The 24492-nt window shown below is 40.7% G+C and overlaps 1 protein-coding gene across 1 annotated transcript; it reads right to left on the bottom strand.

Annotated features, from left to right (window-relative positions):
* Positions 1–335: 335 nt before the first annotated feature.
* Positions 336–22298, bottom strand: dipk1c (divergent protein kinase domain 1C). The gene is made up of 4 exons (XM_023800297.2): positions 21751–22298; positions 13030–13746; positions 10034–10198; positions 336–8108 (listed from the first exon to the last, which is right to left on the bottom strand). Exons 1-4 carry the CDS (start codon positions 21937–21939, stop codon positions 7890–7892), a joined length of 1290 nt encoding a protein of 429 aa, XP_023656065.1. The 5' UTR covers positions 21940–22298; the 3' UTR covers positions 336–7889.
* Between the last annotated feature and the right edge of the window lie 2194 nt (positions 22299–24492).

Genomic DNA, 24492 nt, shown 5'->3' with positions numbered 1-24492 from the left:
TATCATCATCTCTCTGCTAAGAGCGTAAAGGGAATAATGTTTCCTGCAGCGCTGTTTTTGTTGGATGTTCTGAAGATTTGCTGTATGCTGGCACCATCAGCCAAAACACAGGGATATATGAGGTTTGTTGCTGTGGCAACTTGATTTATTTCAGGTAGAGTTAGTTATAATTGAAATATAATATACATACATTTTATGTCTTTAGTTGTTTTGCTGAACACTGCTTTTACATTGGGGTAGGTCAACTGAGACCTTTTGGGCCATGGAAACACTTTTATATATTCACCAGTTCATTTCCTGAATCTGGGAAGAAAAAAACTGCAAAACCACAGGAAAAAGGTTAGAAATAAAACACTGACTTTGACCTTTAGTCTTGGAACCAGTCATCTAAATCCCATCATTCATGTAACACATGTTTTTTTTCTAGGGGATAATAATCTTTTAACAACTTTAATAGGACAGAGAATAAGAGCAGCATGGTTTTTACTATAAAGCCAGTCATTTCCTGTAAATAACATTAAATTGTCATTGTCGATGTTATGCTGAGTATAGCAAGCCATACTTATTTAGTATGCGATTCATTGAGCACTGTGCTTCAATACTCTCCAGTTATCCAGGAAATTGACTCTGGCGTTTTGCAAGGCATGTGAAGCATTATATCTGAATACATTTATTAGCATGTGAAAATTCCTGCAACTAAAAAAAAGTATGGTAGAGAATGTCCAGACTTTAGTTTTATAGTGATATTTTAAAATGTATTGAAATGGACTGGTTTTCTAAAAAGAATGCTACGGGATATTAAAACTTCTGGAGTGAGAGATTGCGGGCCGCATTTTAAAAAGTTTAGTCTTTAGGTAAAATGTTTTTTTATATATAATATATTTAGCCTTTTGATGAGTCGACACACAGCGTCAAACCAAATCATAAAACTGGTCTGTGTTGTTCACCCATCCATCCATCTTCTAATCACTCTTATCCTGTTGTGTAATAAATTAGAACCCTTTTTTGTGACATGACCATCAAAGGCAGGGCGTGGTTCAGTGGATTAGGATGTTGTGTCTGAGTGATCATACATCCTCTTATTGGGACCTAACAATGCGTGAAATGTCTGGGATTTTCCTTTGTTTGATGTTGACATTTGCTTTCTACAGTCAAAATATTTTCTGTGTGCATATTTGTGTTGCTTTGACGCCTCATTGCGTACTGCCCTGGTGTCCTCTTTCTTGCAAAGCAAAATATGTTCACTCCACACATAATATTCTGTAGCACAGGTGTTCATTTGGTTGCTAAAGAGTGTTTACTCAACTCAGGAACTTAATTACAGCCTTTGGATAGCTTACTATTCACGGATCAGTTGGGGTATTTCATCGGTAATGAGTGTGTTTGCAAGTTTCAAAGGGAGAAATCACTCAAGTGTTCTGGAAGGTTTTGAGCCGGATATTTAATCTTCAGTGTGACTAAAGGGTATTTGCCATGTTCTGGCATGACATCGCAGCATGACGTGCAACAGCAGGTGTGGAGTTGTGGTCCGTGACCTTATTAAACGTCTCAGAAGAGTCAATTTGCATTTAAAAAAGGCCTAAGTTTCCAAAAGGTCAATGTACAATTATTCCTCATTCTTATATGGACACAGTTCCTTTGTTTTACTTCACTAAGGAACTCCTATGACCACCTGCAGCTGAGAGGTCAACTGGGCGACGTTCAACCAGGACCTTCTGGCTGACAGCCTCTCCAGTTAGGGACAGCTGGTTCCCGTTATCCTAATGAGGGATTGACAAGTGCAGTATAGGAACCAGCTGTGGCATCAGGAAACACTGGGAAACTAAATATCCCTCTCAGTTTCATGTAGTCAGCTTTGATGTTTATCACCTCCGTGACTTTATGTCTTCCAATCCCTGAATCTTAGAATATAGCCTTCTTATCCTGGTCTGTGAAGTTACAATACACATCCCTCATCATGTAGTACAGGGATGCAGTGAGCCTGGCGTTTATCCCAGGAGACCCAGGGTGGGAATGGAATGTCCATCAAGGGGTGAACACTCACCCCTAAAGGACTTGGGGGGATAATGGAAGTACCTAGCGGAAACCCGTCTGGACACAAGGGCGTACCAATTTCACACTCATGGGGGTGGAGATGAGCTTCAAACCCTGGAGGAATGAGCTTACAATACTGCCCTCTGAGCCAGTGTGACCCCCTTGGATTCAGGATATATTACGCAAAAAAATATTAAGCAGAACACAATTGTTCCTTTGCATTTCCCTGATTTTTGTTATTTTTCATTCTTTATTTTATAATGCTGATCACCACTTGTTTGAATTTTAATGTGTTCTACTGATTTACAACAATGAAAGCTTAGTAATCACATAAAAAATGCCAAATTACGTATAATATGTTTTATTTGAGCATTCAAAGATTAATGGGTGTAAATATCTGAGAATGTTTCACTTGATAAATTAGTGCCTTTGTATTCCCTTTGTTCTCTTTGTAAAATACCTTCTTAGATGCAGAAGCCTGAAATATTCTGCAGACATGCTACCTAAATACCGCACCATACTGAAATGGAATAGGGCTTAAATGCCAGTATAACCTTTCCCACATGTGTACTGTGCTTAGCTGTCTTTGCGCAAAGAAGCTCTGGTTACAATAAACTGGCCTCCAAGAAAAAAATTAATGGAGTTCTGAAAAATTATAACAATTATAATTGAATAAACTACTCAGCCTCAATACCAAATCTAATAAGTTCCAAAAGCTTGTGCATATGCACTTCTGAAGTTGATTCAGTCTGATTCTCTACTCATGGGACCTTTATCTGGTAAAAAAAAAAAAAAACAACAAAACACTGGAGAAGCAAAATAAGATAAGTGTGTTGTCTGTAAAGCCTTTTGCTTAAAATGATGAGTCTAGCAGGCTTAAACATTTCCATTGAAAAGCTATATGTGGAACAATACCTTGTTGGAACACATGGCAAGGTACCATCGATGGAAGTTCAATCTTGGCAAGAATCTTGCTGTCTGGCCAGTTTGTAATTCTTTTATTGAAACATATTCGATGGTTGATTTATAATGGACCTTTAGTCTCGATTGTCCTGTCATTGATGACAGTGACAAAAGTAGAATAAAATAGGATACCTGAGGAGTAAAATAATAAATGCTAGTTTTTGTAGTTTAGTCATTCATTTATTACCAGCTGCATGTTGTAAATGCAGTGTCGCACAAATATCGGAGAATGAATTTCATGAATCTGCAAATCCAGTAGAAGGTTTTTGTGAGCCAGAAGCTTATTCCAAGAATCACGAGGCACAAAGCAGGGGAATCACCTTAGACTGGATGTCAGTCCATTGTAGACACACTCATCGTCGCATACTATGGGAAATTTACAGATGCTAACTCATATAACATCAAGGATTTGGACTACAGAAGGAAGTCAGAGTACCCAGAAGAAATGTACACAATCTCAGGGAAAACAAAAGAGATTTGAACGCCCAAGCACAGACGTGAGGGGAGGGGTAGTTGCTTACCCGGTGAGCAGTAAGAATGAACTTAAGATTATAAAGCTTCATATTAAAAGTTACATAGAATTCAAATGCATCTGCAAATAACCGTAAGGGTCCCAAAGTCTTCTAATGACCACAAGTCACTTTAGGCTTGCATGTGTATCAGCATCCCAAAGGAAATTATTAGGGCAAAATGCTGCATTCTTGGAAGAAATACTGAGTTCATGTCTAATACTTGAGTTTCTGAATGACCTTCTAAAATCGTTATTGGAAACAGACATGAGTAATGGAGGCCAGAAAAAGCAGAAGTGATGGTACAGACATATTTCAACTTCTGAAGTACTTGGAATAAAAAGATTTGGTCAAATGTTCTTTTGCTTTCATCTAAAATACAGCAGAAATAAGGTCTCGCTACAATTGTTCGAAGCAATCTTTCTGGATTCATAGGCAGTGGAAACTTCCACTGAAATTGTTTTCAGAAATAGCAAGTTTTGAGTGCTCCTTGAAAGCTTTGATTGGGTAGTAATTTACCTAATGAGAGAGAACAGACCCATGACCGAGCTAATGACCCTCGTAGTCCTAAATGAAACACACTGCACTTTAAGGAAAAATCCTACTAAAACACCAACCACCCTTCTGCCCCCAAGGCACAACAGAACGGGGGAATGTTGTCATGACTCCCCTAAGTGCAGTGACCTCCACAAATTGGAAGAGACCTGGAAAGAACAGCATTAATTGCAAACAGCATGATGTTACAATTCTGACAATCGTGTCGCACATCAAGCTGCCTTGAACGTTTCTCTGTGTTTTCTTGCATGTGCCAAGTGGACTTTTCTGTGTAGTGTTTAGCCTTTCAGCTCCCAAACATCTATCAGCCCCGGACTGTGAGGGAAAATCACACTACTTTGTGGTTTCTCGGAACTGTCACATCTCCTGATAAGTGCCATTGTGGTGCCAGTGCATCACATGACACAGGGGATGATGTAACTATATGAAGTATTTTTTTACAGAAAATATATGCAACAAAAGCACTCACCACTTCCATATCTCCACGCACGAGCTAAATAAAGGCAGATGTCTCCTAGAAATGCCAGAGAATTGTGGTTTCAGTGCAGTAAACTTCTTTCTTTGTAAATACAGTAGCCCCCCCTTATCTGCGGGGGATATGTTCCAAGACCCCCAGCGGATGCTGGAAACTGCATATAGTAGCAAACCATATACAGTATATACTATGTTTTTTACTATACATACATATCTATGATGAAGTTTAATATATAAATTAGGCACACTAAGAGATTAACAACAACAATATGTAATAAAATAGATCGGATTTAACATACTGTAATAAAAGTTACATGAATGTGGTCTCTCTCTCTCTCTCTCTCTCTCTCTAATGGTCGTGTAGCGTATACAGCGAGTAACTGCTGGACAAAGAGATGATTCATGTCCCGGGCAGAACGGCACAAGATTTCATCATGCTACTGAGGATGGCGCGCAATTTGAAACTTATGAATTATCTCTGGAATTTTCCATGTAATATTTTTGGACTGTGGTTGACCGCGGGAAACTGAAACCACAGAAAGCAAAACCACGGATGGGGGCGAGGAACTACATTACATATTACACCTGTCACAAATGTTTTATCCAAAGGATGAAAAATATAAACGTTTTTTACAGTCTGATTCAATCTTCTGAACCGTTAGAATTTGCATCAGAAAAGTTGTTGTATGTTTCTCACATAAACAAGTACGAAGTGGAAAGATCAGCTGAGCCTCTTTGTCCATAGAACCACAGCATCGCAGGATGTCATACACACCAAATATTTACACAGTGGTATGCTAAAGTTTGGGCACCCCTGGTCACTGTTTCTGATACTGTGACTAGTTAAGTGAGTAGAAGATGAACTTGTGTCCAAGAAGCATAAAGTTAAAGATTTTTCAACATTTTCAGCAAGATTACTTTTGATTTGTACAATTTTTGAGTGGAGAAAAAGCAAAGGAGAACCATGCAAAAGTTTGGGCACCCCAAGAGATTTTTTTCCAAGGTCTCAGGCCTCAATAAGCTTATTAAAGGAGTGGTTGTTTTCATCATTAGGAAAGGCCAGGTGATGCAAATTTCTAAGCTTTATAAATACTCGGACTCATCAATCAGCAGCCATAGGCTCCTCTAAACAGCTGCCCAGCACTCAGAAATTTAAAACAATTGATGCTTATAAAGCAAACAAAGGCTATAAGAAGATAGCAAAGAATTTTTAGATAGTCAAGTATTTTTAGATTTCCTCCGCAGTTCATAATGCAATTAAGAAATTGCAGTTAACAGGAACAGTGGAGGTCAAGTTCTGAAAGACCAAGAAAACCTTCTAAGAGAATTGCTCGCTGGATTACTAGAAATGCAAATAAAAGTTGCTGTTTGACTGCAATAGACCTTGTGGAAGATTTAACAGACTCTGAAGTGGTGGTTCACTGTTTTACTGTGTGTGCAGCGACACCTACACAAATATGACCTACATGGAATAGTCATCAGAAAAAAAACTTTCCTGCATCCTCACCACAAAATTCCGAAGCAGAAGCTTGTAAATGAACATCTAAATAAGCCAGATGCATTTTGGAAAGGGATCCTGTGGACAGATGAAGTTAAATTTTTTTGGCTCCAATGTGAAAAGGTATGTTTGGAAAATAATGGGCACAAAATTTCATTAAAAAAACAATTATCTAAAGGGGTTGATCGATAATGGATTCAATTAAATACCAGCAAGTTCTGGAAGCAAACATCACACAATTTGTAAAAAAGCTGAAGATGAAAAGAGGATGATTTATGCAATTGGATACTGATCTAAACTAAACATCCCAAAATCCACAATGAGCTACCCCAAGTGGTGCAAGCTGAAGGTTTCGCCATGGCCCTCATGGTCACTGACCTAAAAGTCACCAAAAGTCTGTGGATTGACCTCAAAAGAGTGGGGCATGCAAGGCAGCCCAAGAATCTCACAGAACTAAAAGGCTTTTGCAAGGAAAAAAGGGCAAAAATCCCCAAAACAAGACCTGAAAGACTTTGCTGGCTAAAATAAGTGTTTACAGGCTGTGATGGTTGCCAAAGAGGGTGTTACTAAGTCCTGATCATGCAGGGGGCCCAGACTTTTGCTTCAGGCCCTTCTCCTTTTTGTTATTCTGAAGCTGCAAAAAAGTAATTTAGCAGATAATATAACAGAAATGTGTCATCGTCAACTTCATGCCTTTTTGAAATTAGGTCATCTTTTACTCGTTTAGCTATTCCCGGTAAAGGAAATAATTTTGGCCAGGGGTGCATAAACTTTTGCATGACACTGTGTGTGTATGTTTATCCATACACACTTGATTCATTTATCAGATATTTTATCCAAAGCAGTATCAATTTTTGCAGACAGTGGAGTCAGCCTGGAGTAACTGGGCCCCAGTGCTAGACTCTTCTCCCCAACAGTGGCATCAGTAAGCCAACTCTGGGATTCAAACCAGCAACGTTCTGACCGCAGGCACAGTGCTAACCCACTGAACCGCACACCACCCCCCTGCACCTGCACTTTTCAGCAATATATATATATTTTTTAGACTTTTCAAAATATACTCGTCAGTGCTTGTGGTCAGCAGACTATTTTTGGGGCTTTTATGTCACATTCAGACCTTTACACTGTAAAGAATGGGGTGCAAGAAAAGCCCAAATGCATCACTGTTATTTACTTTGAACTGCATGGATCCTGCAGTTTGTTTGAAGCATATTACATTGCAGAGGGTTAAGAATCAATTAATAAAAAAGGTCATAAAAACATGTTGACAGTCATCATGCCCTGAAAGGTTTGGGTCCAGACAGATGTTTTTATCTGCTCTGTTGTAAGGGTTGTGATATACTGTTGACACTTAAAAAAACATACTATTAAGTTGGAAACCAATGTAAGTTGGAATAAGTGCAAAACAAGGTCTGGCAAAGGCTACTGTCTAGTTGGAGAAAACAAGGTTCTTTAACTTTTGGCTTCTTTACCTGGGCAAAATCCTTACCCTAAGGTTTTCAAGAAAGTAGTACACAGTTCCTAAATTTTGGGTAACCGTCCAAGACAAAAAAATACTGAAATATTTCTTCATTAATTACTGAAAAAGTACATGTGACCTCTTGAACTATGTCTCTTCTTGAGCATGGATGGTTACATAAAATTCTTACTGACATTGTAATCTTTTTTTAAATCTTAATTTCTTATTCTACATAATTACAAAGCAGATGTTGCTGTAAAAAGTGCATACTGTCAATCTTGATGGCTCTGAGCAGTCTAATTAAAAGTTTGTTAATGAAGTATTCATATTACTAGATTTCGGTAAAAAAAAAAAAACAAAACCATGAGTCAGGTGACATGAAAAGGTCAGTGTGGAATTAGTGGCTCCGTCTTTGTGTAGATCCATCCCGGAGGAGCCGGCTGAGCACGGAGGAGAGGCGGAGCATGACGGCCTGTCTCCGTGTTGCATCCTCTCCCCCCGCAGTCTCCACACACTCCTGCACGGCATGCTGTAGTTCCACCTGCAGGGGGAGCCCTGCCCTCTCACCCATCAGCGTCGGGGAGAACCAGCGCCTGAAGATCTTGTCACAGATCACCTGGGAAACGGGAAGCAGACCGACTAATTGGATTTATACTGCAGGAATTACTTTCTTATGCAATAATACATTTTAAAAATTACAGTGTAATTCCTATGATTTCGTGTCACATGGCTTTCAGATGGCCCCCCCCACCTATAAGATTTGTTGTGCTGACACTGGCTACTAGTCTCATTATTAAATATGCTACAATTTATCTTTTAGCAGCAGAGTAACACCAAAGGAATACCGATTATTATGAAACATTCAAAGGTGAGGCATGTGATTCACTTAGATAATCATGATGGAGGACAGTTCTAGAAGGTTGCTTGCTTAAAAAGTCATTGCCTGACAGAATACAAGATTGCACAGAGAAGGTATTAACGTTAAAATCAGAGGAATTCTCATCTCCTGGGGTAGAAGTATTTCCTGGTGGCATCAGAGGGGAAGACTTTTCTTTATAACAAAGCACAACTCCTCTTCTAATATACAATGTTCCCCATAAGGGAGTGAATATACATTATATATGAGGCAGAGTTTCCTTTTGATATACAGTATAGGACATTTCATGGTGATCGGTGGAGTGAAGCTTCTGGAGAGAAAAAATTCTCTTTATATGTAGGAATCTGAAGTCCTTTATCCAGACAAAAAAATGCATCAAGGTATATGAATCTGCTGTGTGAATGTGACAAGGATGCTTTTTTCATTCTCCTCATGTCCCCAGTTGTCCAAAGCTGCCCTTCAAGCAATTGCTTTCATTCTTTTTTTTTTTTTTTTCCTTTTCCTGCCCTGAGGGTAACCGTGTGTCTGAGCTGTGGTGAACTTGGGGTCAATGGGGGTCACGCTAAGAATTCACAGGCTTATCCGGAAATCACCGTCGTGCGGGACATCCATAGATCTTCTTATCTCCTGGATTATGTTCCATGTTATGTTAGTGAAACTTGCCCAAAATGGACCTATGGGAACCATGATGCAGTTTTCCCTGACTGATCAGCCAATGAATCACCTCTTTGGAAACTTCCGTGATTAACTAAACCCAGCCAATCGGTGTGAGCTAGACCTGGATGGGTGACTAACATTCAACATTTACAACATGTCATATTGCTTAAAATTAACTGGTACGTACAGATAAAATGATGCAGCAAAATAGGGGTTAATTGATTTGTTTTGAGACGGATGCACTTTAAATTTAGATTGAAACGACCAGCATTTGTTTAATTGTTTTCTCCATTTCTCTTCAGTCTCAGGCATTTTCTGCTCCAAAAACCAAACTTTGGCAGCGTCTCAGAGCTTTTCTCTCTTTCTTGTAAAGCCTGAAATTGTTTGTTTTCCTGTGGTGTCCTACTTGACGTCCTGTCAAGGGAACTGCTTTTCTGTATGCTTCTTTGGACTTTTTAGCCAACCAAAAGCACTGATTTCAGCCAACAACTACAATTGCATCATTAGTTTGGGCTAGAGCAAAACCTACCCACTGTAAATCATTCAGCACCTGTCACTCACCGAATGTTTTGCAGTTTTTCAGTGCTGTGGAAATTGATTGCGTAGTACATTGCAGTCTTAACAGGGCTGCTGTTTTAAATATAAAACACATTGGAATACATCTATCCTACCAGTTGTGGTGAGCCTATAATCTAATCCAAGAAACATAAGTCACAAGGCAGAATGCCATCTCAGAGCACACACATACACAAACAATGTGCAATTTAGACATGCCAGTTTAGCTAGCTGAATTTTTTGGACTGCATAAGGAGGCTGGAGTACCACAAGAAAAGCCTCAAAATGCGCAAAAAAATCATGCAAACTCCACACAACTAGACTGGAGCTTGGATGCTAACCGCTAACAGTGCTACCCACTGAGCAAAGCAATGTCAAATTGAAATATAGTCTGGTTTATTCTTATGTCAGATTTTCGCCCCCATCATAAAAAAACAGCAGAAATAAAGCACCTGTAGGTTGCTGTTTATGCGTTTTGATCCACATTTGTTTTGTCTGAGGTCACATTTGGAAATGCAGTCAAAGAAGTTACAGTCATCATCGTGCGTGCAGTTCTGCTCCAGAATGTCCCGCATTTTGGGTTCGAAGAACGCCATGTCTACATCGATGGCTACAACCTGTTTAAAGACAAGGAAGTGGGGTGATTAGTGCATCACTGGGGCAGAGTAAAGCGGGCAAAGGGGCTTAAAATAGCTGCGACATGGTGGCTGATTAGTTTTAGCTTGTCAAATAGAATGCAATTAAAAGTGATGTTCTTGAATAAATTAATTAGTAAGCCTATCATGCTCATTGCACATAATTAGCAGGCAATGTCCAATTTGCCAGGAGAGGTGAATCCAAAGATTAATTTGTGAGATAAAATTCTGATTTCCTGAAGGTTTTATTTTTGCTGTTTTGACCACAGTATCTCCTGGATCATTGTAATAGTCGTGAGTTGCTTTGAAGTCATCCTATGGATGCATGCATTCCATCTTCTGACCGCTTATCCATGAGGGTCAGGAAGGGGCTTGGTGCCTCTTCTTGGAAGCACATGACTGGGACATGGTCCGGAGCGGGTGCCAATCCATCGTAGTGGGCATGTGCATATACACTGTCATACACTATGGGCGAATTTAGAGATGCCAGTTGCATGACTTTAAACTACAAAACCTGAATGCCCCGAAGAACCCACAGCACATGGGGAAAACTTACACCCCACACGCAAGGGGAAGGTGGGATTTCCCAACCCTGGAAGTGTGAGACAGGCTTTATTACCTTATAAGTGGTGCGTATTTAGGGGCCACTTATGGAGCCTCTTAACATGCATTGCATTATGACTGATTCTTTATAACCTAACTGAAGAGTAAATTTTTTGTTATTTTTGAGCTTTTGAGACACCAGCGACCTAAAATCAGGCTTCCTCATCACGCTTGTTAAATTTCCAGACATTATCTTGAATATGTATCATTTGGACTGAGTGAGTTTAGATATTTGCTCTTCAATTATACATTATTTTAGTAATCTCCATTAGACTATCATCACAATTATGCATAAACCATAAAAATACTTACAGCAACCTGCAGCAAATGGACTGTGCTTTGGCCAGTATGCTGAGGCCTTTCACTCCTACCGCCTATAAACTAACACTAAGCTAACACTTTGTAAATAAATAAAAATGTCACTTTTTTTAAATGATCCCCTACAGGTCGTTGTCCATCATGTGTCTCTTTGCACCACACTGGGCTCATTTTTAGCTACTTGCAATACTGTACCAAAAGTTTAAATCTATTTTTATATGAAGATTCCAACAAGTGAGCTTGGAAAATTCAAGTTAGCACAAGTGTCAGTGATTACTGCTGTCAGACGAAAAGTGAAGCAGCCATTTTAATGGAGTTCTCTGTGTGTCAAATCATGTGGGCAGTTCTGCACAGACTCCCCCCCACCGCAACTCCAACCTCAGCTTGGCTGCTTTATGTGGATCTGTATTTATGATGCTGAAATTTAAGTCAAGGAACAGACATCATTGTTGAATTATGCTGCTGACCCTTACTGCTCCATCGTTAGGAAAGTGTTTCCTATGATGCTTAAAGCATTAAAGCTTCTTATCCGGAAAATCGCTCTCCCCAATGTGATTTTGTGCTTTTTCTAAATCACCCCTTCCTCAGGGTTCATGTCATAAATTACAGACTGTGCAGTTCTTTGAGAACCCTTGGAGCTGTTTGTATTATATACATTGGCTCTACTTCAGTTAAAGCTGACTCACTAAACCTGATTATTTATTCCCTTTAACTTCTTAAATTTTCAAATGCAATGACATCATTATAATTTCTGCCCCTAGTCTTTAGTTACCTTTATTTTTCTTTCTTGTACTCCAGGCAGTGATTGTGCCCTAGAATACACACTTAGCTATACAGATGGTCGGTACGCTATAAGTATGAGGGCATCTCTACTAATCAGAGGAATCATCTAATTAAGTCATCCTCAAGACTGGCACCAGTGTATGATTAAGCATACATTAGCAGCAGAACGGGCGGTTGTACTGAAGAGGTGAGGGGTTTTACATTTGGCACCATCATGGGACACCATCTTCCCTACAGGTGAGTTTGCCACGTTTCTGCCCTGCTAGATTTAACCGAGTCAACTGCAAGGGAAGCGAATGTGAAGACAGAGATGGATTCAGGCAAGGGCAGCTGCCTAGGGCCCAAATACTGTAGCATAAGGAGGCCAAGACAAAGTCATGAGTGTGTGTGTGTGTGTGTATATATATATATACACAAAAATGTAATATTTATATATGGCCTATATATTGTTATTGGCTGGCTCCAATAGAATAGACAGTTGCCTCGGGCCCCCGAGTTACCTGTGCTGCAGAAGAAGTGAAATGATCATTAGTTTTCTTGGTAGGGGGGCCTCCCAAGCAAAGCTTTGCCAAGGGCCCCTGTAAAAGCAGACCCAGCTCTATGTGAAGGACAAGATGTCTGGGAGCAAGTTCAGTTGCAAAGCGGTTGGCTACACAAGCTCACAGAAAGGGACCTGATCACCCAACATACCAAACTTCAATGGCAGCAAAACTCACCAGCAATCCCCCAACATCTACGGGAAGGCCTTCCCAGAAGAGTAGAAGGTATTACAACAAAAATGAACCAAGCAACTTCATATTAATAGCTTTGATTTTGGAATGAAATGTTAGACAAGCTGGTGTCCCCATACTTTTGGCCATATAGTGTAAGTAATACCATTTAGCTTAACCTTACTTGTAAGACACTCAGAGCTGGGTAATTCGGGTCCAAAGAGTCAAAGTCCAGATTGGGATTTTGTTTCAACCAACCAGTTGAGTATAAAGAGTCACAGTCACAGAGTACTCAACTGGTTGGTTGAAACAAAATCCTGGTCTGGACTTTTTTTTCCTCTGAACCTGAATTACCCAACTCTGAAGACAGCAGGAATAAGTATTTGGTTAAAGACTTACCGTCAAGTCTTTCCTGATAGCAAAATTCTCAGGCTTGATGTCACATAGGTGGAGATGATGAGAGAAGTCATTCTCAAAATGGCGGACCATTTCCAGAAAGCTGAGAGCAATCTGATGCACCATGTCCCGTTCTCTCTTACTCCTCGGCTCACTGGTCAAGTCGTCACCCTCTGCCTCGGGCAGGCTCAGGAGGTCTTCCAGTGCAAACAGGTTCTGGTTCCAGGCGTGGCCGGCTATGAGGTACTCCACTGCATAAAAGTGTCCACAGGAGCCCAGCACCTTCACCACATGCTGGCTGAGGTCTTGCAGGACCTTGAAGAAGGTGTATTCCTCCTGCTGGAGGAGGGACCAGAGGGAGGCCAGCTCAGCCCGTGAGTAGGGATGGCTTCCTTGGCTCATCTGTTGGCTCCACAGCCGGGGAACTGCAGTACTCCTAACCTCCAGCCCCATGGAGTTCTTGATCTCCAGTGTTGCGTAGAAGACGACATCCATGGGTGACAGCTCGGTGCTCTCCTGGTACTCCAGTGGGCCAAAGCCCTCATAGGAGGTAAAGTTTTCCAACTTTGACTTCAGCACCACAGGCACGCCATGCCATTCGGCCTCCATCACCTTCTTGCCGTTCTCGTAGTAGAGGCAGCGCTTGTACTCCACCCCCCCATTGACACACAGGTCCTCACATAGGTCCCCGGTCAGGACTCCCTCTCGATATTCACCACACTGGAATCAAGAACCACAGAAAATGTAAGCCTTGGTTAGAAAATCATCAAACAGGGGAATATACAGGGGTTGGGCTATGTGATGAGCTGCAGCTGAAAACTGATTGGTCCCAGCCTATGGGAACCCCCTGGATAGGCTGCCAGCTCATCACATAGCATACATACACTATGGGCAATTTTGAGATGCCAATTTGCCTAATCACGTTCTTGAACTGTGAGAGGAAACCTGCACAATATACGGAGAAAATTGCCACCCACTGAGTCACTGTCAGCACTTGCAGAAAGTGGTCAGAAATCCTCCTTAATTGTACAGATTGAGATCACTGAACTGTTTGGATGCATTCGGTGCTGTCACCTTCACGCTGAAATATTACCCCTATTAGCTAGTCTATGTCATTCTTCTTGGTTCTCTCAGCCATGTGGTTGCAGTCACACTCATATCTTTTTCTTTATAATGTTTATCAATTCATTGGACGTCTCTTTTTGCCTTCCTCCAGCTTCCCACTCGGGGCCATCTGGTCCTGAGGTAACACATCATCAGCTGGACCCAAGCGGCCAGCATGCAAGTGTGATGGGAACGGATCCACATGTTGGCACCGTCCGGCGCTGTGACACAGCTGTCTCCCTCCAACAGCTGGGTATATCTTCTCCCTGACCCCTCATCTCCAACTGCTGTCATCCACAATCAAGCTATTATTTAAATTATACAATACATTTGTTCATTGTACTTTATAAACCCTGTTTGTTTTGGGAGTACTTCTCAATCACAGTAAGGGATCACAGAGTATTTTTCAGTATTCCCCATTGCTACCTACTTCTTTGTTGATCTTTTGACATTACAAATGTTAAATAAAGCAAAATATTATTCTCCAGGAAGTACAATGAGATATGCTACACAGAAAGAAAAATGAAATGTGGCTACAGTATAGCTGTTAGCATTCTTTAGCCAAATGTCCTCCACTATAATCTGTACCATGTTATGAAAATCCAGCTCACAGTTCAGTGGTGACATACCTCAGGCTTGAGATATGGTCCAAGATACAGGCTGTGAGGTCAGACTGAGTGTCTTTAATGCTGAAGCATTTAGGAGCGTCTTCAGTTACTTTCGAACGTAAACAGCTGTCAGGGTGAGTTGGCCTTTTATTCAGTTTGACAGGCTAATGGCTTTGTATCACATCTACACATTGCGGGTACTTGGTGCCTTCCTGATTATCTTTCATTACGCTCATTTATACCATGGCACTGATGAATACTCGAATCTGATTGATCGGGAGGGTGGTCCTTAGCCACATGCGTAGCATGTCGTGCATTAAGCCTTACTTATGAAACGTATTAGTGTTTTTTTTGCCCATCCTCTTGCATTCATGAATGACGTGTTGTTCTAAGCCATGATATTTCAGATATTTTTGCCGATTTCAAATTGTAGTCAGTGCTTTTTTAAATTTGATTTTTAATGTTTGCTGACTTGTTCATATATACCGATCCAGCCAGATGCAGTGATTTGTCTGTCCGAACAGCCGGCTGTAGATTTACAGCTTTGGCATAACCTGCGACTTATGTTCCTTTGGAACCTCTCCCCATAATTTACATTTTCCCACAAACCCTTGACATGTTTCAATTTCCATGGTGTCTGTTTTGTCGGATTTCCTTCTCCTTTGCAGTCAGTGAGATTTCAGACCAGAAACCTGCCTGATTATTTTATGTATCTCACATCCTTCTTATTTCACAGAGATGTCTTGGTCTTGCATCATTGCGTCAGGCCTGAGAAGTGAGTGTATGTCTAACATGGTTTTGAAACTACAGAAAGCCGTCTATGCACACGCACACACACACACTCATAAACTGACACATACACTTATTTGTTTGTTGTTGCATGACACAGGAAGAACATGCAAACTGCACCCACCGTGAGCGGAGGTGGGATTGGTGCCCCCAGCAGTGGAGGGGTGAGGTAATGCTACCCATCAATCCCTCATGCTGTCCTTAGTCATACATATTGGCACTTATTTATCTAACCTATTAGTGAGTCTGTTACCTTAAGTGATTCATCTGTATTTATGAATGCCGATATTTTGTGTACTTTTACAAAATAAACATACATTTATGCTGATTTTCCCTCCAGCTAAGAGACAGTGAAATCTGATCGGCAGAGTATCAGACCAGTTCATCTGCTTAACTAGACGGTTTTGTAGTTTTGCTAAAAAAAAAAAAGTAAACATCGACTGTTTTTTTTTTATTGCCTGTGGTATTCAGTCAGAATCAAAGAACTCATTGTGCAGACTGGGCCCCAGTCCATATGCACAGATACATTCATACTATTCAGTGAAATTTATTTTAAAATGACATCACAATAAAAACAGCATAGCCGCAAAGATACTTTACATTCCTGGCACAGGGACAATGGGTTTATTTACTACCAGAATAATTACAAACTAGAAATTCATCTCTTGAGCCATGATCTGAACATTCTCCTCTGGGATGCATTGAAGATTAATGTCTTAAAGGATGCTGTGAGTGATTTTTTTTCTCATCTCACAAAGTTAGAAATCACATACTGCAGAGTCCCTGTGTGTGAATCTAATTGACTATAAAATCCCTTTAAGTATTTCATGCGGCTTTTGAATTATAGAATGAGGACACCAAAATGTCTGCTGTTTCGAAAATCCTGTGTGATTACCAAATAAACAAGCATTCTTCGTCGACTGTGTTATGATAATATTGAAACAATTGACCGAACCAGTCAGATAAAAAATAAAGCCAAGTACTGGTCAGCAAAGGAATGCAGGGAATGTCCTCAAATAGCAGCCTGAGATTTTATACGTCTCCCACAGCGCTGGATGAACGAACATGTGTAGAAATACACCATTCAGAAAGGTCCCTTTGTGTCAGACAGCTACTTAGACGACAGATATATGGTTTTCATTCTTGTTTTATTCCGCTAAAAGTTATGGATCAGAGTTATGGATCATGTCACATATTGAACAAAAACACTGCAAGTTAAAGCTACCCATCACGGCGAACTAGACTTGATTTGAGTTGTGGAATGTAGCTATTGAATGGAAAGCATTGTAATATTCTGTTTGGACTGAACGACGGAGGCGTTTAAGTCGTTCTGCGTACACTTGGTGATACTTTGGTGAACTCCTCTCGAACGCAAACATGTGATTACCAAACAAAAACATACCAGTTAAGTATGAGTCACAGAGAGTATGAGAAAGAGAAAGCTGGTGGCGAACAGATAATCATATAGCTGTGGTGTAAACCCATATAATTATTAACTTGAAAGTATATATTACGAAATGGTTATATTAATTTAAACGTGTATTTTATTGAAAGGCGTAACAGATTATGAGTTTCACAGAATTTAAATTACAGTATTCATTCAGTAATTAGTCATTTAGTAATTGTTGATTTCTTGGAAAGCATACCTCTTTTCAATTTCACTTGCTGGATGCTGTTGTTCTCAGTCACTTTCTTTAACACAGAATAAAACCCTAAAAGTTTGGAGGTCATAGCAATGGGTCAGCCAGCATCCAGCACCCCTGGAGTAATGGGCCTTGCTCAAGGGCCTGATGGTGGTATCACTCTTCTAATGAGAGCATTTGAACCAGTGACCTTCTGATCACAAAGTCACTGAACCACCACCCTAACTAGCTACCAAGCAAAAACACTTGCATGTCCCTTGAGCTCTGTCCCTGAACTCTTCTGTAGTCAATGTAGATAAAGCACTAATTACTAAGTAATCTGATCGCTAACAAATATAATTATAAAAATCATTCTGGTCATTGCTAGTTAGCTAGTTAGGGTGGTGGATAAGTGGCTTTGCTATAAAAGGGTTGCCAATTCAAATCCCAGATACTACGAATCATTTCTGCATGCTGAGAATGGAGAAGTTAAGATGTTGAGGCATGCAGACCTGACCTGAGTCTGTCTAGGGAGCCATAGAAGTTCAGTGGGCTGCACTGTTTTATTCCGGGTGAGGGGTTTGAATCCTGCATTTTTCCCTGTATGCATGGAGTTTGCATCCTCTCCCTGTGTTGTGACGGTTTTCTCTGGTATATGTGTGCATGTGCCCTGTGATAGACTGGCATCCCATCCAAAGCGTCCCCTGCCAGAGGCTGCCTGGGATTGGCTGCAGGCCTTCCATTGACCGACCCAGATGAGAGGGTGGAAGATCATTGGACATTTTCAGGTACACATGCTGGCTGTTTATATACTTGGTAACACTTTATAATACTGTTCCGTAGTTAACAGGTAAATATGCAAGAAGTAAGCAGCAACAAAGGAGTAGTGCTTCATTAACACCTAAAATGGTACTATTAACTACTAAGGAATTATGCTTAATTACTCAATAGGTAATAGTGAACTAATTATTATAGTAGTTCGCTATTACTTCATTAGGAACTATTGAGTATTGCTGGTCTCATTGGGAATTATGTACTAACTATGAATTATTTCTAATAACTACTAGTTCATTACTCATCAAATGAACAGTGCTAGTTTTAATGGGATGGATGTGTAATCAATGTAAATTTGATTTCAAAAATTAAGCTGTGATGTTAATATAACATGTGCTTCAAATTAAATGTTTAAAATGAACTTATGCTGTTGTGTCATGAACATGAATGTTTAAGTGAAACAAATAAGATATGTTAACATTCATTGTTCTTATTAACCCCATAAAAAGAACTCAGTAAATGTTTGAAAGAAATAGCTTACTCAGTAACACCACATTCATTACTAATGAGATACAGTGTGTTTCACTTTATAATACTGTTCTTGTTCTTTAGTAACTCCTATTGAAAAAGTCAGTAACGCCACATTCATTACTAATGAGTTACAGTGTGTTTCACTTTATAATACTGTTCTTGTTCTTTAGTAACTCCTATTGAAGAAGTCAGTAACGCCACATTCATTACTAATGAGTTACAATTAGTTTTATTTAGGTCATTAGTAAGACTTCATTCCTTATTTAAAATGCATACATTAATTTCTTAATGTTTAGAAAAGATCAACAATAGTGGTGGAGCACATCATGTGGCAAAACACGAGCCTCTGTGTGACCATCCCTTCAGTTGGACTTCAAAGCACAGTTTGAAGAACATTGGCACATGGACTGAAGTGAGGTAAATAATTAAAATGTAGGTACTGTATATATATTTTAGGCAGTAATATTTTGTAGAATAAGTTGTATGTCATACAAACAAGTAGGAAGAAACAAGCCTGTTAAAAAATGGCAAAAACCACTGTGAACAGTAGCCTGTAAGTCCCTGTCCAAAAAAAGCACTGTTCTTTTGATGATTAATGAGCTAGTAGTTATTAGAAATAATCCATAGTTAGTACATAATTCCCAATGAGACCAGCAATACTCAATAGTTCCTAATGAAGTAATAGCAAACTACTATAATAATTAGTTCACTATTACCTATTGAGTAATTAATCGTAACTCCTTAGTAGTTAATAGTACCAATTTAGGTGTTAATGAAGCACTACTCCTTTGTTGCTGCTTACTTCCTGCATATTTACCTGTTAACTACGGAACAGTATTATAAAGTATACTTAAAGGGCACTACACTTAAGCTCATATTTGGTATATGTTAGCCTGAGTTTCTGTGGAAACTTTCACACACTGTGCTGTGAGCTCTACAGAATACCCACGGCTTGGCACATACTGAGAACCATTACTGTCCAGTAAATGTCAGGGCCAGTGAAAACATTTCTTTTTGGTTCAGTTTTGCTAGTGAAACCTTAACAGTATACATGTCAGGATAATATTGCGATAAACAAAATAACTGTAATGTATGTATAATCTGTAATGTATGTATAAGCTCATTTATAATTAAATACAACAAAACTGAATGTATCTGACATGATTATTCAGGATTTCCACATCGACGAGAGTGCATTACAAAATCCAGTTATACTAGTACATCTGTACCAATACAACAGAAATTACACGTTGTTAAAGAAAAAAACTTTAACATTACGCCATAACTCAAGGGGAAACAGGGCCCAACCACAAGGAACAGCGTGAGCTGAGCGGACGGCAGATGGGCCCACAGTTACAACAGGGGCAGATGAATGCTTTAAGCACCTTTGTTGCACCATTGCGACCTTTGCTGCTGGTTGTGCACTTTTGCGCGCCCGCTCCCACACATACCACATCCCAGAAGCCGTAGCGGCAGGTGCCCTTGTTTTCCACACAACATCGGTTATTGGCAGCTACCTGTTTTAAGCTGCTTTTATTTTTGTAAAGACTACTTTTTGGCCCGAGGCTTATTTTTGCGTTTTGAATGGATCGCAAGCTGAGAGTTGGCTGGCTGGCTCCATTTGAGCATTACAATGGGGAGAAAACAGCTTGGGGTTGAAGTTTAATAAGGAGAATTTTCACATGAAAACTGATGACTCGGAGGGTGATATCTTAGGTGTCAGAAAGCCGACAAGTGTCAAAAATAAGGTATGTCAGTACAAGTGGAAACAGAAATATACTTCATATAAACCCAATATAATAAAGGCCTATCGATTGTTGTTTCATTCGCCGCGAATGTTATTAAAACGAAGGGAAACATTTAAAACAGTCAAACAAGGAACCTGTAATCAATAAATATTAAACGTTATATAGATATTTATTGATGTAAATATTTATTTGCATCCACAAGATCTGTGTTATGTTAAGTAATATAAAATATTATATAAATATGAAACGCGTGCATTATGTCATCCTAATAATATCCTGCTCCCATTTGATTGTTCAAAATACGGGCTAATAACGCCAACGGTGCTGTATCATGAAGGACATGACTGCTTTCAGTGTTTGATTTGCACTTTAACGTTTCAAATTTACTGACAGCACCACTTTTAAACAGTGCCAGTTTTCCACTTAAAAAAGTAACCGGTAGTGTGTGCTTGTAGTTTCTTGTGTCTGGGCTTTTCTGCTCCAGGAATAAATGCAAATTATTCACAGGTGATTAAGTAATATTTTTTGAAAAACAAGATCGCCTGAACTACGAGAGAAATTGTTTTGATGCGTTTATTTTCTCAATTTCACGATAATAGCTGAAGAGTAGATTCAATACTCATTCGTCTGTTTATTAAGCAGTTTTGGTGAAATACCGTAACTCATTTTATGTATTTTTACCATATATCAGTGTACATACAGTATGGGACGTTCAAAAGAGCATGTCATCACCTTCTAGTCCTACATTTTCCGAAGGGTTTTTTGCGGGTATTTTGGAAGTTTCTCTTTCTCGAGGCGTTATTCACTGTCTTGGGACTTTCTTTTGGATGGAAAGCAATTTCGCGTTACTCCTTTGACTGGTATCTGCGGGCTCTTCGGAGCCGTGTACAGCACCGATTCTCTGGGGAATTTCCTACTTGTCTGCACTCGTGTGCCAAAAGACTTATGGTTTTGGTTCCAAATATAATACTCTGAAATATTATAATTGTCGTCAAGAATGCGAGAACCGCAATCTCAATTTCATCCAATCCAGGTGGCGTATAAAACTAGCAAAGGGGAAACGCATAATGCAACTGTACAATTGTTAGGCTTTGGGAAAGATTAGCTTTAATTTATGGCACCACAGCATTTTATTTTGTCATTTACGTCGGCCTTTTTTCCCCCCTTGCCGAGTCAGTTTTTTACCTGTGGAATTCACCGCCCACTAACAGCTAGGACAATAAAAAGAGTTTTATTAAACACTGCACTTGGATGACTGGAATAGTGACTGAGGTTAATTCTAATCATGTAGCGGGAGCTTAGGCACGTGTCCTTCATTCTGTCAGTCCAGTAGTTTAGATTACACCCTCTTGTATGCTTCCCAGGAGACATTTGGACTTCGAGGTGTTGGATTGTTGTGCTTTTTTGTGTGTGGGAGTTTGTGTGAGAATATAGCTGTGTGTCCACATGTGTGTGTGGCAGGACGTGTTTACGTCTGTCATGTGCTGGTTTGTGTTTTGTTTCTTCTGAGTTCGAGTAGCCATGTGGGAAACGGCCGGGGAGACCTACCACCCTCTGGAGGATCTGCTTGCTCTTTTCATCTGTGCAGAAGTCGGAGAAGATGCTCCTGTGCACAAACGCCAGGCTGTTGAGCAGCGCCCAGAACATGAACCAGAAGAGAGCGAAGAGCACGGTGGTCCTCCTGCAGATCTTCAGTCCCAGCCACCTGAGGAGGCAGCTCCTCCGGAGAGGCCGCATGGCCCCCGCCGCCGCGGCCCCCACCTCTGCCGTACCCCTGGCCCCTCAGCGGATGGACGCCGCCATCGGGTGCAGCTGCCATCCGGCCTTGGGGTCTCGTGGATCCCACGCTTGGCGCTCTGGGAACGGACTGGTAATCTCTCGCTTCCCCGGCCTGCTCCACATGCCTGCTGCCACTTGTCCCCCCCCCCTTGAGCGTGTCTGTATTCCGACCTGGTTGAACCCGTCCCCCTCGCTCTTTGACTTGCTCCTCCTGGAAGCGTGTGCACGCACTCACTCACTCACTCAGTCAAGTTAAAGGAGGCGAAAGTGCTCCTTCTCTGAAACTAAAGCAGCTCTCTCTCCCACCTCCCTCCCTCTCTTTCTCTCTCTCTCTCTCTTCCTCGCTCGATCTCCCCCTCCCACCTTCATATCATTGCCTCGCCCCCCCCATTCCTTGGACTTCCCTTGTTTAGGTTGCAATGAACAGCCCTCTTTTGTTACCAAGGTAGCAGAAACACCGTCTCGCCTTGGCAAGGACCCCCCCCCCCCCCCCCGGGTGCCCTCAGGGGTCCTGTGAAGTGCTCTCGCGGGACTCCCCCCCCCTCCCCGCACACAGCACCTCTCAAAGTGGCACCCTGGCAACCAAGCCGATCGCGTTGAGATTCAGCTCCCATTGACCGTGTCGATATAATCTCTCCTGTGGTCAGCGGCAAACTGCTGTATTAGTTCAATAGCAGGATAAAGCATAATACTCGCTTGTTCTGATGGAATATTTCTTCTTCTGCTTCTTGCTTGTGCAGGATCCAGTAGAACAAGCTATATGCACAAAACACATAATAAATTAGGTGCTGCATAGATAAGGACCTTGGGTTTGAAGCTCTCGCCACCCAAAGGGGTTCTCCTGCTCCTCAGAGGGCTGTTTTGTGTTAGTGTGCATGTAAAAAGAACCTCTCACTCGAATTTCTAATTACTTTCCAATAATGAAAGCAAGCTCCTGCCAAGCATTGTGAATATTTATGTGTTCAGAGTGCTTCCTCTTACTTTAATGGTTAGTTAAACGTCCCTCACAAAACTCGTGTGTAGCACGGCAGAATTCTTGGTCTTTTTTTGCTTATCGTTATCCTCTTTTATAAGAGTTTATAAGGGATCCCGGAAGTTTTGATTGTCTTTGATGACTGAGGGCCACTGCCAAGTAGCTGAATGTACATTTCCCAAAATGCTGTCTCGGTTAATGATATGAATGCAGGATTTGTATTAAAGAAGAAGCGCTTCAACAATAGGGTCAGAGCAAAATCAGTACTTAGCAGTAGGATAAAATCTGGTGGCTTCATTACTACATTCTGTTTAAAGCACATTGCAGGATCTGTAAATGCTTTCTGAGATATTCAGTAGTCAAGTTTCCTACTTATAGAGGTCTGATGTTTCACTAGTAGTAGTAATACCTGGCTATGTCATATGTGGCTATGTAGTATGTGACTATGTGGATGAATTTATCGTAATCTTGATGAATTGCTCCCTCTAAGGGCACTTATCTGCAATTACACAGACTGCAAATAATAAAAACTTTACTTTGAGTCAAAGAAGCAGGAGGTGAACTTTTTTTAAAACTGAAGGCATTAAGAGGAAGGGCAGTGAATTATAGCATCTGTGTTATGGAGTCCCACTGATTTCCTGCGTCGTTTTCCCTTTGGTCGACGCTGTGCCGTGCAAGGACAGGATGTTTGTGAGTCTGCGGATGACGGGAATGGTTATTTCAGGTTGAGGAGGGCTGAACAGCTGTCACCCACAGTCCTGGTGAGCTCAGGGGCAGGCAGGACATTTTCTCAATAATTACCTCTTGGCAGGACTTCGTGAATGAAACCTGTCAGACTTAGCTTGACTTCTTAGCTCTGCTGCACTGTGTCCAGCAATAGGAAATCTATCTATTCGTCCATCTTCCAACCTTGTATGCTAGTCAGGGTTGCAGGCTGCAATATTCAGTTCAATACATTTTTATATAATGCCTTTCACAGCACAGTTGTCCTAAGACGCCTGACATGGTCGTGCGATACTACATTACTACACCATTTTTGCAGAATAATACTTGTGACAGGAGAAAAGGAATGAAAGAATGAAAGAAAGAAGACAATATGCAAGCAGGGAGACAAAAACCACTGAGGGTCCAAGGCCAACTGGCTTAGTATGCTAATTTAAAATGCTTTGTATAATAATGCAAAATTCCTTATATACACGCTAAACGTTTTCCTTCATCACAAAGCATTAACAAGGGAGGAATTGTTGCAAGCCTACATTGTTCTTTATTTAGAATTCATTCCTGCATCAGGCTCAGCTGTAGAGCATTTGGGCTAAAAGCTTCACCCATCAATGTGCCGTGGCACAAACCATTGCGCTGTCGGCGGGTAGGGACACACACAGCTGTGGATGTTGAGCAGAGTTCCATTGCCTTTGAATTGCCCATCAGGATAAGGAGACTCAAACCTGAGTTCACGGACAGCATCTCTATTCAGGAACTTTGAGTTTCATTACTGAGCCCAGTGGAAGCCTGCAACCTCTGATCTCTAATAATGCAAA

This window comes from Paramormyrops kingsleyae, chromosome 1, assembly GCF_048594095.1.
Source record: "Paramormyrops kingsleyae isolate MSU_618 chromosome 1, PKINGS_0.4, whole genome shotgun sequence".
Classification (NCBI taxonomy): Eukaryota; Metazoa; Chordata; class Actinopteri; order Osteoglossiformes; family Mormyridae; genus Paramormyrops; species Paramormyrops kingsleyae.
Note: the sequence above shows the minus strand (reverse complement) of the source record. Positions and strands in the feature narration are given on the sequence as shown.

Excerpts from the sequence above, each read along its gene's own strand:
- dipk1c (XM_023800297.2), bottom strand. The coding sequence starts at position 21,939 with ATGCGGCCTCTCCGGAGGAGCTGCCTCCTCAGGTGGCTGGGACTGAAG. Across the intron at positions 13,747-21,750 it reads AGCAGATCCTCCAGAGGGTG|TGTGGTGAATATCGAGAGGG; the intron begins GTAGGTCTCCCC and ends TCTTGATTCCAG. Across the intron at positions 8,109-10,033 it reads GCATAAACAGCAACCTACAG|GTGATCTGTGACAAGATCTT; the intron begins GTGCTTTATTTC and ends CCCGTTTCCCAG.